This window comes from Panthera uncia, chromosome B4, assembly GCF_023721935.1.
Source record: "Panthera uncia isolate 11264 chromosome B4, Puncia_PCG_1.0, whole genome shotgun sequence".
Classification (NCBI taxonomy): domain Eukaryota; kingdom Metazoa; phylum Chordata; class Mammalia; order Carnivora; family Felidae; genus Panthera; species Panthera uncia.
In genome coordinates, this window is record NC_064809.1 from 93,728,695 (window position 1) to 93,745,505 (window position 16,811).

Consider the following 16,811-nt stretch of genomic DNA (forward strand, 5'->3'; position numbering starts at 1 on the left):
ATGTGTATCCAACAAAAGGTTCATATTTAGAATGTAAAACAATTATCTGCAAATACAGTTTTTAAAAGAAAAATAGAAATAGAAAATGGAAATATGAAGTATAGAAATAAAGTATAGGCAAAAGACCTGAACAGCATCTCCATAAAAGAGAGTATCCACATGGACAATAGACATATGCGTATGTGCCTCTTTAGGTCATCAGAAAAATGCAAATTAAAACTACACTGGATGGTGGGAGGAGGGAAAAAAACTATAGTGTGGAATGGTCACAGGATGCAAATGGTTTATAACAATGAGAATGAACAGCCGACACTGGCACTCAGCCTCTCAAAATGGCTGAAATGAAAAATGACAGAAAATAAATGTTAAAGGAGATGTAGTATAGCTGCAACTCTTACAGGGCTGGAGGGAATATAAATTTGGTGTAACCATGTTGTGAAAGTAAGTATTCAGCAGCGTCTACTAAAGTTGAACATACATAGTTTGACCCATTCATTCCATGCCTAGCCATATTCTCAAGAGAAATGTTCATACCAGTTCCCTTCATAATGGTCAAACTGGAAACTACCAAATGCCCATCAGCCATACCTCAGATTAATATACTGTGGAATGGTCACAGGATGGAGATGCTGTATAACAATGAGAATGAAAAGGGGCTCCTGGGTGGCTCAGTCGATCGAGCGTCCGACTGACTTCAGCTCAGGTCATGACATCATGGTTTGTGAGTTCAAGCCCCATGCCGGGCTCTGTGTGGGCAGCTCAGAACCTAGAGCCTACTTTGGATTCTGTGTCTCCCTCTCTCTCTGCCCCTCCCCTGCTTGTGCGCTCTCTCTCTCTCTCTCTCTCTCTCTCTCAAAAAATAAACATTAAGAAAAAAAACAATGAAAATGAACAGCCTACACCTGCTACACCTGCACTGAGTATAGATGAGTTGAGCAAAAGAAATTAGACTTACAAAAAAATGTACACTGTGATTCAGGGCACCTGGCTGGCTCAGTTGGTTGAGTGTCTGACTCTTGATTTCAGCTCAGGTCCTGATCCCAGGGTCATGGGATCAACCCCCACGTTAAGCTCTGTACTGAGCATGGAGCCTGCTCGCTCGCTCTCTCTCTCTCTCTCTCTCTCTCCTGCCCCTCACCCCAACTTGCTCGTTCTCTCTAAAGTAAGTTTAAAAAATACATACTTGGATTTCACTTACATAAAGAACAAAAATGTGTAAAACTCATTTGTGCTATAGGAGGTCAGGGATAGTGGTTACCTGGAGGATAGAGAATGAATGGAAGTTTCAAGAGAGGAGCTTCTGAGGTGCTAAAACATGTTTCTTGATCTGGGTTTTGTCTATATGAGTGTGATCCATTTGTGGAAATGTGTCAAGCTAAACATTTATATGCATTTATTATTTCAATAAAAAGATGAAATAAATATCACAGTAAATGGAATGTTCTATTTGATGATTATTGCTTTAAAAAGAAGGAAAGAAAATACCTAAATCCTTTTGTGAGTGTATTTTGGTGTAGAGGAAACCATGATTGTTGAGGGGTCTGGTCCCGGGCATACCATTCTGTTTTATATTTCTCACTATTTCATGTCCTGTCTCACCTGAGCAGTGATAGAGGGTTTAATCCCAACGTAGGGAAACCTGGGTTTTAGCTTCCAGTCAAACAAACATTCATTTGGTACCTCTATGCTTTAGGAACTGTGTTTGAAGTTGGTGAATCAAAGAAGAGTAAGACAAGAACGGTGCCCATCTGATAAGAGTGGGGGAGACAAATGTGTGTAACTAACCACCATGAACAAATATCAAATACAGTGTGTCTACTATGATTTTTTTTAAGTGATTTTATTTTTGCCTTCTGGTGCCCCTTAAAACTTCCCATAACTTTCTATAAAAACTCTGGAAAACCCTTGACATTTCTCTTATTCCTAGAAACTAGTGGGGAAGTAGGTAGGTGAGCTGTGAGAGAATAGAGAACTGTGTCCCCCTTTCCCACAGCAGGCTTCTAGCTTGAAGCAGGTCCAAGCTGAGAAGACTAAGTCAAATTTGATTTTTTTTTTTTTTGCTTTTGTTTTTTAAGCCAGGTATGGCTATTTTAAATGCTGAACTGAGACTAATGACAAAATTGAAGGTTTGCTGATACTGTTCGTTATGGGCTGCATATTTGTATGTCCCCAAAATTCACATATCGAAATCTTAACCTCCAGTGTGATGGCATTAGGAGGTGAAGTCTTTGGGAAGTGATTAGGTCATGAGAGGGGAGGCTCATGAATGGGACTAGTGCTATTTTCTCACAGGAGTCTGAACGGATTAAGGCACTGGTGTGGAAGTAGGAAGGGAGATAGAGGCAGGAAGAAGAGATGTGTGTAAAGATAGTTTGGTTGTCTAGGCACGGCAGATGGCTTAAGCTGGTGTTATTGGATGATTTTGGTAGATAGAAGATTAAGGCTGGTGCTAGCTTGGGGGGTGCTTTTGTCGGCTATCTGGAGGTTGCCTGCTGAGCCCCTTTTTGACAGTTCTTGAAGCAGCAGATGCATCTCTGGTTCAAGTGGCTGCCTGCAGCCACTTTCTAATTCTAATAGTTATCTATTAATGCAAACCATCCCAAACCTAGTGGGTTAAAGCAAAAACCATTTATTTGCATTTAGTTTTGTGGCTGGCAATTTGGGTTAGGATCAGCCGGAAAATTCTGTTCCACATGTCAGCTGGGCTCACTCAGGTTTGCAGAGAGTTGACAGGCTGAGGTACTAGTCAGGAAGGCCTCATTTGTATGTCTGGCACTGGATGGCACTTGCCTCTTGGCTGGGCTTCTGTACGTGACCTGTCTGTCATCCTCCAGTATGCGTTTCTTTACACTGATGACACAAGTGTTCCAAGAAAGCACAAGTAGCAGCTGCAAGTTCTCTTAAAGCCTGGCCTCAAAAGTCTCATGATGTCATTTCTGCTAGTCATTAGTCAAAAAAGTCCAAAGGCCAGTACAATTCAAGGGGTGGGGAAATGTACCCCACAGCTCCATGGAAGGATTAGTTACACTGTAGAGGAGAAAGGTGATAGAGAGGTGTGATGCCCTGGGGGCCATTATTCTAACACTCTACCACTCTTACTTCCTCAGCTCCTGGTCATCATGCTCTTTCTGCTGAGATATTCCCACTTGTCGGGCACCCCTATTGGACTGGATTCAAGACAACCTCATGATAGGGTTTTACCAGATGACCTACATAAGCTGCTTGGGAAAACTGTCTTGCTTTTACCATGCCTGGAATTGCTGGCCAGTTCAGGGCAGCAGGCTCTCTCTGGCTTTAGCATCAAAGACAGTCAAGCATTTGCTTGCTTTTTGGAATCCCTGGCAAGAGTCAGCCCCCAGGATGATATAGTCGGCTTTAACTTTCCTTTAAAAAAAATGTTTATTCATTTATTTTGAGGAGTGAGGGAGGGGAGGGACAGAGAGAGACAGGGAGAGAGAATCCCAAGCAGTCCCCGCACTGATGGAGCCCAGTGTGGGGCTTTACCAACTGAGCCACCCAGGCGCCCACAGCTTTAACTTTCTTAGGCATGACTTGGGCACTAGTCCTCTCTGTGCCAACTAAAGGAAACACTCACCAAAGGTACACTTTAAGTCTTCTCCCCAAGTGGGATTCACAATCCAGCTACCACTCACTTTAAAGAAACTCTTTGGGGGTGCCTGGGTGGCTCAGTCGGTTTAAGTGTCTGACTCTTGATTTCAGCTCAGGTCATGATCTCACAGTTTCATGAGTTCGAGCCCCACATTGGGCTCTGCACTGACAGCTCGGAGCCTGCTTGGGATTCTCTCACTCCCCCTCTCTCTGCCCCTCCCCTGGTCACATACATTCACAAGCTCTCTCTCTCAAAATAAAGAAAGAAACTTAAAAAAAAAAAATGAAAAGAAACTCTTCATTACTTGCTGAAGCTTTCTCCTCTCTGGCCTCACTTTATAACGCTGATCTGGCTGAGGAGCCCAGGAAATGTGCCATAAGTTGTTAAGTTCTCCATGGACGGCTGCGTGTCATCTTGGTGGCTTGGCAAATCAAGATGCTCCCTCCAGAGAGTATAACAACACATTTAAAGACTGAGTTTTGAAGGGGTATGACTTTTTGAGGGGGGGAAAAAGTTCACTGAGACTAGAGATTAGGTGGAAGGCAATGAAGCCAAAGAGGTAGATTGCGACCCATTCATAAAGGACCCTAATACTAGCTGTACGATCTTGGGACAAAAAACAGTATTCGTCTCTCTATATGGAAAAATGAGATTGATATGCATTTATTTATCTATCTACTTATTTATTTATTTATTTATTTGTTTTAGAGAAACATTATTTATTGATTTACTTATTTCACTAGAGAGAGAGCACAAGCCGGGGAGAGTGGTAGAGGGACAGAGAGAGAATCTCAAGTAGTCTCCACACTCAGCACAGAGCCCGATGTGGGGCTTAATTTCATGACCCTGGGACCATGACCTGAACCAAAATCAAGTCAGACACCTAGCCAACTGAGCTACCCACATGACCTTATATGAATATTTTCTATTCCGCCATATTGTTGATATCACATGAGTTATATATGTGAAAAGCCTTTGGAGAAAACGTGGGGGAGGCAGAATAATAGTCCCTAGAAGATGTCCATGTTCCAATCCTCAGAACCTATTTACATGACAAAGGACTTGCAGATGTGTTCAAGATTAAGAACCTTGAGATGGAGAGATTATCCTGGATTGTCCAAATGGGTCCAATTGAATCACATGAACCCTTAAAAGTAGAGACCCTTTCCTGGCTGTGGTCAAAGAGAGATGTGACAACAGAAGAAGAGTCAGAGAGATCCTGGTTTTGAAGATTGAGGAAGGAGGCTATAAGTCAAGGAATGTGGGCAGCCTGTAGAAGCTGGAAAAGGCAAGGAAACATGTTCTTTCCTAGAGCCTCCAGAAAGGAACGCAACCCTGCTGACACCTTAATTTTAGGACTTCTGCCCTACAGAGCACTGAGGCAATAAATTTGTATTGTTTTAAGCCGTTAAGTTTATGATAATTTGTTTCAGCAGCCACAGAAAACTAATAGAACATGCAGCAATAATGCAGCAACAGTCTCTGGAGCTAGAACAGTCCCCTGGATTCAAATCCTAGTTCTTCTGCTCAGTAGCTGCATGACCTCTGTATCTCAAGTTCCTCATCCATAAAATGAGGCTACCAACAGCACCTAGTGCATGAAGTTGCTGTGAGAATCAAGTAAGTTAAGTCATCTAACATATTTAGCACAGTCTCTAGTATATATTAAGCAGTCAGTGTTATCATTACTATGTGACATGTTTATAGTGCCATGCAACTGCAAGGTAGTTCTGCTCTTTTATATTTATTATTATTGCTATTATTCTATGAAAAAGATAACTCCTAATATTATATAAATGAACTGTGCCATATAATTCACTTTGCCAGAGATAAGAAAGATACTATTTTTTTAAGTTTATTTATTTTGAGAGAGAGAGCATGCACACGTACATGTGCAGAGGAGGGGTGCAGAGAGAGGGAGAGAGAGAATCCCAAGCAGTGCGGAGCCCAACTCGGGGCTCTAACTCACAAACTGTGAGATCATGACCTGAGCCAAAATTAAGAGTCAGATGCTTAACCAACTGAGCCACCCAGGTGCCCCAAGAAAGATATTCTTTTTCACACTTCGCTATTTTAACCAAAACCTCATTCTTAAGCTTTTGGTACCATTTTTCTCCTAGTGAGAAGAATGGGTGCCTACTATTAGGCATAAGGATCCCTAGGCTCTTTGGCCTTATCAATAGTTATTCCCCTACAAACATGGCCTTCATGTATCTAGGCCATCTAGACTATTCCTAGTCCTAGAATATATCCTATGCTTTCCCATATCTCCACATTATTCCATACTTGAGGGTTCTGGCAGAAGTTCACTGGCATCTGTAAGTAGACGTATGTACTTTCATGTTAAAAATTAGATCCTCAAGTGATAGGAGTATGGTAAAATGATCTCTGTGTCCACTTGACAAATTCCTGTACTCTTCCACTTAATTCATATCCCCATACCCACAGCCAAATACGCTTAAAGCCTTTGAGGAAAGAAACAGGAAATATTACAAGTAGTAGGTGCTCTCTAAATGTTGAGATCACCATTGTCCCTGCTCAGCCTCCCTTGGGTGGAAGAAGGGAAAAAATTGGCTTAAAACGAAGCATGGTCTTGGGGCACCTGGGTGGTTCGGTCGGTTAAGCATCTGACTTCAGCTCAGGTCATGACCTCATGGTCCGTGAGTTCGAGCCCCATGTCAGGCTCTGTACTGACAGCTCAAAGCCTGAAACCTGCTTCAGATTCTGTGTCTCCCTCTCTTTCTGACCCTCCCCCGTTCATGCTCTGTCTCTCTGTCTCAAAAATAAATAAACATTTTTTAAAACTTAAAAAAAGAGAAAAGGAAGCATGGTCTTAGCTATCTTTATGTCATGTTTGCTGGCCTACTTCCCCTAAGAGCTTAATGAGTTTCACCAATTTTTACATAATTAACAAAGCAGGTAAAAATGTGCTCCTGGAAGATTTTCTCACTACCCATCTTCCACCACCAGATTTTTGTGACCTAATTGTAATCAGGGTTACTAAGGTGCTCTGACTTTGTTGGTATGCAATTCAAAATGCAGCCTTCACAAGATACAAATGCTCTTATAATTAGCATTTTATTTATTTTTATTTTTTAAATATATTTTTATGTTAAATGTTTATTCATTTTTGAGAGAGAGCGCGTGCATGAGCAGGGCAGGAGCAGAGACAGAGGGAGACACAGAATCTGAAGCAGGCTCCAGGCTCTGAGCTGTCAGCACAGAGCCCGGCGCGGGGCTCAAACTCACAAGCCATGAGATCATGACCTGAGCCAAAGTCAGATGTCTAACCAACTGAGCTACCCAGGCGCCCCTTTAATTCGCATTTTAGAACAAAAGGAAATATAAACTTTTACACAAAACAGTTTGGCTTTAGTTTTTAAACTTATTTTGTAACGATGAAACACATACAAAGTAGACAGAATAATATAATGAGCCCTGAAATATCTATCACTCAGCTTCGATAATTAATATTCTGCCATTCTTGTTCCATGTATACTACATTCATGTATACTCATTCCCAATTCTCACTTGATTTTCTTATGGGACTATTTTTTGAGGTAAATGTTTCTACATTGAAATACACAAGTATTTTTAATTGTACAACTCTGACAAATGATACGCCCATGTGAGGCACACCCTATCAAGATACAGAACATTTCTATCACCCTAGAAATTCCCTTGGTTATTTCCTGTCAATCACTCCCCTTCCCAGAGGTAATAACTATAGATTAGTTTTGTCTGTTCTAGAACATCGTATAAATAGAGTACAGTACATACTCTTTAGTGTCTGGCATTTTTTTTTCATTATAATATCTGAGCTTCATCTAAATGGTTGTATGTGTTAGTGATTTCTTCTCATTGCTAAAAGGATTCCATTGTATGTTGTCATAAACAACCTCTAAGATGGCTCTTGGTTTAGTCTCTTTCCATACTGAATAGAGCTAGTCTGTGCAACCAATAGGATATTGAGGAAATGATGTATATGACTTCTGAAGCGAGGTCATAAAAGACATTACAGCTTCTACCTTGCTTTCTTTTGGATCATTCATTCTGGGGAAAGCCAGCCTCCATGTCAGGAAAACAGTTAACCAACCAGTGGAGAGGCCCACATGGGGAGAAACTGAGGCCTTCTGTCAACAACCAGCACCATGTGATATAAATCCTCCTGTCAAGTCTTCTACTTGGCCAAATTCTTGACTGCCGCTTCATGAGGGTTTCTAAGCCAGAACCACCCAGCTAAGATGCTCCTGAATTCCTGACCCACAGAAACTATGCTCATGAAAGACATCAGTCCATAGTTTTCCTTTCTTGATAATATCTCTGATTTGGTATTAAGTAATGTTGGCCTTATAGAGTAGGTTAGGAGGTGTTCCCTTTGCTTCTACTTTTTACATCATTGTAGAGAACTGGTTCCTTAAATTTGTTCCTTAATTGGTTGATAAATTCACCAGTGAAACCATCTGGGTTTGGTGCTTTCTGTCTTGGAAAGTTATTAATTACCAATTCAGTTTCTTTAATACATAGGCTTAGACAGATATTTCTTTTTGTGTGAGTTTTAGTTTATTGCATCTTTCAAGGAATTGGTTGACTTTATCTAAGTTATCAACTTTGTGGGAATAGTTGTTTATAATATTCCTTTATTATCCTTTTAGTGTGCATGAGATTGGTAGTGACGATACCTCTTTCCTCTGTGATATTGGTAATTTGTATCTCCTCTTTTTTTCTTTTTAATTTCTATCCTTTCTTCTTGGTTAGCTTGACTAGGGGTTTTTCAGTTTTATTGATCTTTCAAAGGACCAACTTTTTGTTAATTTTCTCTGTTGTTTTTGTTTTCAAATTCATTAATTTCTGTTCTAATTTTTAGTATTTCCTTTCCTCTGGTTTAATTTGCTTTGGATTTAATTTGCTCTTCTTTTTCTAGCTTTCCTAAATTGAAAGCTCAGACGATTGACCTTTTTTCCCCCCTAAAATGCATTGCAGGGATTCCTGGGTGGCTCAGTCAGTTAAATGTCCGACTCTTGATTTCCGCTCAGGTCTTGGTTTCAGGGTCTTGAGTTCAAGCCCCACATTGGGCCCCACACTGGATGTAAAGCCTACTTAAAAAGAAAAATGCATTTCAATGTTATAAATGTCCCTCTAAACACTACTTTCACTGCAACCCACAACTTTGGACAGGTTGTATTTCAATTTTTACTTATTATAAAACATTTTTAAAATTATTTTTATTATTATGAAGTAAGTTCTATACCTAACGTGGGGCTTGAACTGATGACTCTGAGATCAAGACTTGCATGCTCTACTGACTGAGCCAACCAGGCACTCCTTAAAATATTTTTTAATTCCTTTTGAGACTTATTCACTGACTCATGTATTATTTAGAAGTATATTGTTTGATCTCCAAATATGTTGGGATTTTCGAGCTATCTTTGTTATTGATTTCTAATTACCTTGTGGTCTAAGGGCAAACTTTGTATGATGTCTATTCTTTTAAATTTGTTAAGGTGTGTTTTATGGCTCAGAACGTGGTCTATCTTGGTGCATGTTTCATGTGAACTTAAGAAGAATGTGTATTTTGCTGTTGTTGGATGAAGTATTCTATAAATGTCAATTACATCCAGTTGATTGATAGCACTCTTCAATTCTACTCTATCCTTCCTGATTTTTTGCTTGTTGCATCTGTCAATTACTGATAGTTACTGAAGTCTCAAACTCTAATAGTGGACATATCTATTTCTCCTTGCAATTCTATCAGTTTTTGCCTCACGTATCTTCAAGCTTACTAATTCTTCCCTCACCCAGGTTCCAGTCTATTGATGAGTCCATCAAAAGCGTTCTTCATTTCTGTTATGTGTTTTTTATTTCTAGCCTTTCCTTTTGACTCTTTATTAGGATTTCTATCCCTCTGCTTATATAACTCATCAACATTTTCCACATTGTCCACTTTTTTCTTTAAAGCACTTAGTATATTAATCAGTTGATTTTAAATTCCTTGTCTTGTGGAGCCTGGCTGGGTCAGTCAGTTAAGTGTCTGACTCTTGATTTTGGCTGAGGTCATGAGCTCACAGTTCCTGAGTACAAACCCTGAGTCAGAATCCCCACTGACAGTGCAGGGCCTGCTTGGGATTCTCCGTCTCTACTCCTCCTCCATTCACTCTCTCTGTCTTTCTCTCAAAAATAAATAAACTTAAAAAATAAATAAATAAATTCCTTGTCTCATAATTCCAAAATCTTTGCCATGTCTGAATCTGGTTCTGATGCTTGCTGTCTCTTAAGGTTGGTTTTTACCTGTTAGCATGCCTTGTAATTTTTTGTTGAAAGCTCACATGAGATACCAGGTATGGGCCTTTGGTGTGAGTTTTTATGTTTACCTGCTAGGAGTTGGGCTATGTTTAATGCTTGCTGTGGTGTCGGAGACTAAAATTTCCCCTAGGGTCCTTGTTTTTGTCTCCCCTATTGTCTTTGGGTATTCCTAGAATAGGAATTTAAGAATAGAGTCTGAGTCTTGCAGTTCTTTTAGCCTTAATCTCCAGTTATTATTATTCAGAAGGCCTCTTGATGAGATGGCAAAGTGTGGGAGAAGTGTTATATAATCCTATAATTCAGTCTCCATCTTCTGGTGAGCTTGAGTTGGTTATTTCCTTTCCCCCTTGTCAAAGGCTAGAGGAGGCTGGAGTTGGGTATTTCCCTTCCCCAGGTGGGTTAGGCTTTGGGAAAACCCCAGTCAGTTAGGCTTCAGTAAAACAGTTTTCCTTGAAGGACCACTTTGTGAAGGAGAACTGAGAGCTCTTTAGCACTCTAAAAATGATTACTGTCCTCCTGCCCCTCAAGGGATTTTTCTCTGCTCCTTACAGCGAAAATTTGGTATAGCTCTTCATGGTAAAATTTAGGAAAGTGTAAGGGCCTTCCTAATCCTGGGCCTCTTAGGTGTTTTAAACTCTCAAGTGAGTCGGCAGTGAGTTTCCAACAATCTTTTTAGTTGTAGTTTAAAGTTTTCTCACTGATACTGGCTCTAGCTGCTGGTTTTTGCTCCTGGGCTTCTGCTCCCTGTCAACTGTGATTCTCTGTATCCATTTGTCTGTCTCTCAGTTTTTAGGGCAGCAGTTTGCCCTGTGACTTCAGTTCTCTGCTAGATCTGAGAAAAGTTGTTGATTTTCAATTTGTTCAGCTTTTTTCTTGTTGGGAGGTTGGAAGTGAGGACTTCCAAGCTCTTTACATGTCAGGTGGGACCAATGTGGTGTCAGTGTTAACCATTTGTGAACTATGTGATAATGAGTCTCATTTTCTCATCTGTGAATAATAATATCTACTTTGCAAAGTTGGAGCTATTTGGGGTTTGTGTATGCAAATCACTTAGCCAAGGTATAGGAGTTTAATGAGTGGTTGCTTTTTTATTGGTTGATGCCACACTTTTCTGAGAATCTGGACACATTCCAAATAGTAATCTAATCTGGACTAAGGATTGCAAACAACCTTTCACAATGATTTAACTAAGTCTTTATTTATTCACTTCTTTCATTTGAAAACTAACACTCAGTTCAGTTTTCAACATCTTCTAACACTTACTTTATATTATCATTCAGTAAAAATTATTTTTCTGAATGATGAGTGTATTAAATCTTCATTCATTCCATATATATAAATTACTTTCTTGAGCTTCTTGTTTTATATCTGCAGCAGCAAATCACTTAGTACCAGAAAGTTCATCAGAGTTAGAAATGGAAGAAATGAGAATGAGTCCTAATTCCCTCACTAATTAGCTGAATGATTTTAGGCAAGTCATTTACATACTTGGGCAAGTCATTTACATACTTCAGTTTCTTCATTCAAATCACAAACTGTTTGAAACAGATGATCAAAAACTCCTTTCAGGACTAAATTTCAAGCTTTTTTTTTTCCCCCAGTAATCTCTACATTCAAGTGGGGCTCAAACTCATGACCCCAAGATCAAGAGTTGCATATTCTTCCAACTGAGCCAGCCAGGCACCCCTAAAATTTAATCTTTTAATCATGGATCAAAATTAAGAACTAACACTTTGTTTTATCATTATTAAATATTTATTTATTTTTGAGAGAGAGAGAGAGAGAGAGAGACAGGGTGTGAGTGTGGGAGGGGCAGAGGGAGAGGGAGACACAGATTTCAAAGCAGTCTCCAGGCCCTGAGCTGTCTGCACAGAGCCTGACGTGGGGCTCGAACTCATGAACCGTGAGATCATGACCTGAGCTGAAGTCAGTCGCTCAACCAACTGAGCCACCCAGGTGCCCCAAGAACTAACACTTTTCATTTATTGATTTATTAAATATTTATTTATGAGCTCTTGGGTATATTGCACAGTATTAGCCATAAGGTATTGAGAGAAAGAAGTAGAACCAAATAAACATAAAGCTTATAGTCCAGTTAGGAGTCAGGCATTACACCAATAATCACACAAGTAAATAATTACACATTGTGGTAGGTTCTGTGAAGGAAACTTCAGTGTTGGTGAATAGTGGGCCCTAGAAGGACTGATTTTATTGGAAGGTCACGAAATATTTTTCTAAGTGACAGTAAGCAATGGTCAGGTAAAGTGTAGGGAGTAGAGAGCATTCCTGGTATAAGAATAGCCAATTCCAGGTATAAGAAAAGTCCTGAGACAGGAAGAGCTTGACACATTAAAAAAAAATGCAAAGGTGGCTGGCTAGGCTGGAGCCTAGTGAGCAGAGGGGAAATGATGTAAGGAGGCTAGAGGCGCAGACAGGGACTTGATCCCCAGAGAGACTTGCCTTGTCAGACTTTGGGTTCTCTCTTAGTGTAATGGAAAATAACTAGGTTCTTCCAAAGTTCCTTGAAGCTGACGTTTAGCCTCACTCTGTAGACCTTTTTCTCTTTAAGATCTGTACTCTGCAGAGCAAAAGAACCTGTCTGAAGAAATCATATCTACAATGACTAATACAAGAGTAGCTCAAGAAGCAAACACTGGATTGCCTTTGGTGTAGGGTTTAAGGCAATGGCTCTCATTGTTGGCTACAGAGTGGAATCCCCTGGGAAGTTTTAAAAATTCCCACTGCCTTGTTTCCCCTTTTGAGAAATTTCATCTAATTAGTCTGGGGTACAGCGAGAAAATTTCTCAAGCTTCTTGGTGATTCAAATGTGTAGTCCAAAAGGAGAACAATTGGGAGGGAAAGCTAGAAAGCTCAAAGTTTTAACAGTTTTTGTTCCACCACATATTCATCCATTTTCAGAAGGAATTTTTAAAAACAGCCAATATGCTTGTCAGGAAGTGTTCTCAGTATTTCACAAAAGTAGACCCTTATAATTCTCACAAGAATGCTGTGATTATTTTCCCCACTGGATAAACAAGGAAATTCAGAGTTTGAGTAACTTGCCCAAGGCCACATCATTAGTAAACAGCAGAGCTGTATTTGAACTGAGGCAATCTGGCTCCAAAGTCTTCATTCTTATCTACTTTGTTATAAGGTCTCCATTTTTGGAATCAGAAGAGAAGTGATAACCTGCCTGCTTTCTGCATTATCAGTACAAGTCTAATAACTACTTATTGGACTTCAAGTCCTCCAAAAAAACCACTTATTAGACTTCAAGTCCTTCAAGACCTGATCCCTAATAAGAAAAAAAGAAAGAAAAACAAAAGCACCCCGGGGGTACCTAGCTGGCTCAGTTGGTAGAGCATATGACTCTTGATCTCTGGGTTGTGAGTTCAAGCCCCACACTGCACATAGAGCTTATTAAAAAAAAAAGAGAGAGAGAGAGAGAGAGAGAAAGAAAGAAAAGAGAAGAAAATCACCCTATATAGGTAAGACCAGGAAAAGAGTCATAAACAGAAAATAATCTCTTCAAAGAGAACAACTCACATTGTTTTTTAAAACTAGTGAAATTCAAGTGCAGTAAAGAAAAAGTACTAGAAACATATAAAACAGAAATCTCCAACTAAATATGTTGGTAGATAAACTGAAAAAGATTGGTTGGTCACTGTAGTGGCCTAGAAAGTAAAGTGTAAGAATGCTCTCAAAGTGCAAAGGAAAAGCAGACATGGAAATCAAGAGGGCAAACAAGCAACTAAGAGCAGAAAGGCAAAAGACCTAACATATAAACAACAGGCACTCTAGACAGACAAAAAGAAGCATTCAAGAGAGCTGAAAGAGGGGCGCCTGGGTGGCGCAGTCGGTTGGGCGTCCGACTTCAGCCAGGTCACGATCTCGCAGTCTGTGAGTTCGAGCCCCGCGTCAGGCTCTGGGCTGATGGCTCGGAGCCTGGAGCCTGTTTCCGATTCTGTGTCTCCCTCTCTCTCTGCCCCTCCCCCGTTCATGCTCTGTCTCTCTCTGTCCCAAAAATAAATAAAAAACGTTGAAAAAAAAAATTAAAAAAAAAAAAAGAGAGCTGAAAGATCTGATTTTGTAAATTAAAAAGGCTCCCAGAATTCAGGGTAGACTGAATTGATAAGAAAATATACATACACAACCTGATAAAAATTCCTGAACTCTATGAATAAAGAGAAAATATTATTTGCTACCATTTAGAAAGAACAAATTGCTGAAAAGGAAAAAAAGAACCAGATTTGCATTGAACTTACTGTTAACTCCAGAAGCTTCAAGGCAGTAGAATAGGATCTTTACAATGGGAAAAGGCAAGATTTTTAACTTAGCTATGATGTAATTAGCCCCATCAAATGAAGGAACAGTCCTTTTCTTTTTTTTAAATGCTTATTTATTTTTGAGAGGGAGCAGGGGAGGAGCAGAGAGAGCAGGAAACAAAGGATCTCAAACAAGCTCTGTTCTGGTAGCAGGCAGCTGGAGGCAGGGTTTGAACTCACAAACCCTAGTTCATGACCTGAGCCGAAGTCAGATGCTTAACCGAGCCACCCAGGCACCCCAAAGAACAATCTCGGAAAATGTGCAGTAATTCAGGGGTGCCTGCCTGGGTGGCTCAGTTGGTTAAGTGTCCTACTTTTCATTTTGGCTCAGGTCATGATCTCATGGTTTATTAGATCGAGCCCCAGAGTGGGGCTCTGCACTGACAGCATGGAGCCTGTTTGGGATTCTATCTCCCTCTCTCTCTGCTCCTTCCCTGCTCTCTCTCTCTCTCTCTCTCTCTCTCTCTCTCTCTCAGAATAAATAAATAGACTTTAAAAAAAAAGAAAGAAAGAAAATGTGCAGTAATTCAGAGAATAGATCATTCACATGCCTCATCTAGAAAAATATTAAGAAAAAAAACAAATAAGCTCATGGGTCTGATTAAGTGAGAGAGAGCAAAAATAGACACAATTGGACATGAGAAAGAAAACATACAACATATTCAGCAGAGATTAAAAGGATTATGAGAATACATGACTAGCAATTCTATAACAACAAATCTGAAAGCCTTTGATGAAATGGAAAATTTTCTGGCAAAATATAAATTACCAAATATGTGCACTCTGTATACAAATTACAATCTTTATAAAAGAGATAGTAAAGATGATTTAAAAAAAAATTCAGTACTTGAAAAAGGCTCCAGTACCAGATGAGTTCCCAACTTCTAAAGAATAGGTAATTCTGTTCCTTTTAAAGAAAGTTATTGTTTAAACTAGAAGGATTCCTAATTTATTTTAAGAAGCCAGAATAAGTTTATGGGGTGCCTGGGTGGCTCAGTCGGTTGAGTGTCCGACTTCAGCTCAGGTCATGATCTCACACCCATGAGTTCGAGCCCTGCATCAGGCTCTGTGCTGACAGCTCAGAGCCTGGAGCCTGCTTCAGTTCTGTGTCTCCCTCTCTCTCTCTGCCCCTCCCCTGCTCATACTCTGTCTCTCTCTGTCTCAAAAATAAATAAAAACATTAAAAAAAATTTAAGAAGCCAGAATAAGTTTAAAATATAGCATTTAACTTCCCATATGTTAGGCATATTTTATCCAATTCTATAATAAACACAATCAGGGTAACAACTAATTAATACATTACTGGGACTCCTGGCTGACTCAGTTGGTAGAGCATACAACTCTTGATCTCGGGGTCATGGAGTCTCGGGGTCCATGTTGGGTATAGAGCTTACTTAAAGATATTTATATTACATTCGGGGAAAATGTTATTTTAATGCTAACTTCGCATCCAAGAATGTAGTGTGTCTTCCATATCTTCAGGTCTAACTTTTTTTTTATCATGCCTACCAATAAAATTTTATAGATTTCATATATTTAATCAATATTTTTCCTAAGCATTTTATATTTTTCCACTATTATGAATAAAACATGGAATATTTTTCTCATTATTTCTAGGTGCTTGTTGCCAGAAAACTGAAAAACCTAATGAATTTAGTATATTGCTTTGATACATAGCCGCTTTACTAATCTCTTATTAATTCTACTAAGTATTTTATTGAATACCTTAGGTATATAAGCAGTAAAGATATTATTAATGCTGTCACATCCACAGTTTCCCGGAAATTTAAAAAAAAATTTTTTTTTTTTAGAGAAAAAGAGAGAGTGTGAGTGGTGGAGAGGAGCAAAGGGAGAGAGAAAGAGAATCTCAAGCAGGCCCCAGGCTGTCAGCACAGAGCCCTTGCACAGCCCGATGCAGGGCTTGATACCACGGCCCTGGGATCGTGACTTGAAGAAATCGAGAGTCAGAAGCTCAACGGACTGAGCCACCCAGGTGCCCCTGGAAGTTGTTTTTTTAATGAAAACCACACTAGGGGGGCATTATAGGGACATAAAGAAGACAAATCTTGTTAATTTCTCCCCCCCCCCCCCCCCCCCCCAGCATCCTAAGGGATTCCACTGGGGAAGAGAAGAATGGTTGCGTTTCAGCCAAGCTTCATCTCCTTTCTAGTCGATCTTAATAAATAATGTAGCTCACAAAATCTGTGCCTTTGAGAGGTTTTTTTGTTTGCTTGCATAGAAGTGACAAAAAATAATATACTCATCAGTAAATGGTTTTCATTAATTCATTGATTTAACTAAATATTTTTAAATGCCTACAATGTGCCAGGCACATTGTATGCATTTTGTGTGCACTGGGCATACAAAAATAAGAAACAGTCTCTGATGTCAGGGGCCTTATGAGATAGTAAGTAGACAAGCTCCTGAACATTTAATTTTGATATATTATATAATTGCAAAAATAAGAATATATATAGGGCGTTATGGGAGCATTGTGAAAAGAGATTCCTAATCCAGTTTAGATAGGAGTGGTTAATAAAGTCAAATACAGTAGAGAGAGCCAAACAGGTAAC

The 16,811-nt window shown here is 39.6% G+C and overlaps 1 protein-coding gene across 1 annotated transcript in view; it reads left to right on the top strand.

The window, feature by feature from the left end:
• Nucleotides 1-16,433, top strand: part of TMEM19 (transmembrane protein 19) — a 43,573-nt gene extending 27,140 nt beyond the window's left edge. Inside the window, exon 6 of the mRNA XM_049625974.1 lies at nucleotides 16,050-16,433. Within this exon, the coding sequence (XP_049481931.1) occupies nucleotides 16,050-16,222 (173 nt within the window). The 3' untranslated portion in view covers nucleotides 16,223-16,433. The remainder of the gene's footprint in view (nucleotides 1-16,049) is intronic.
• The last annotated feature ends 378 nt before the right edge of the window (nucleotides 16,434-16,811 follow it).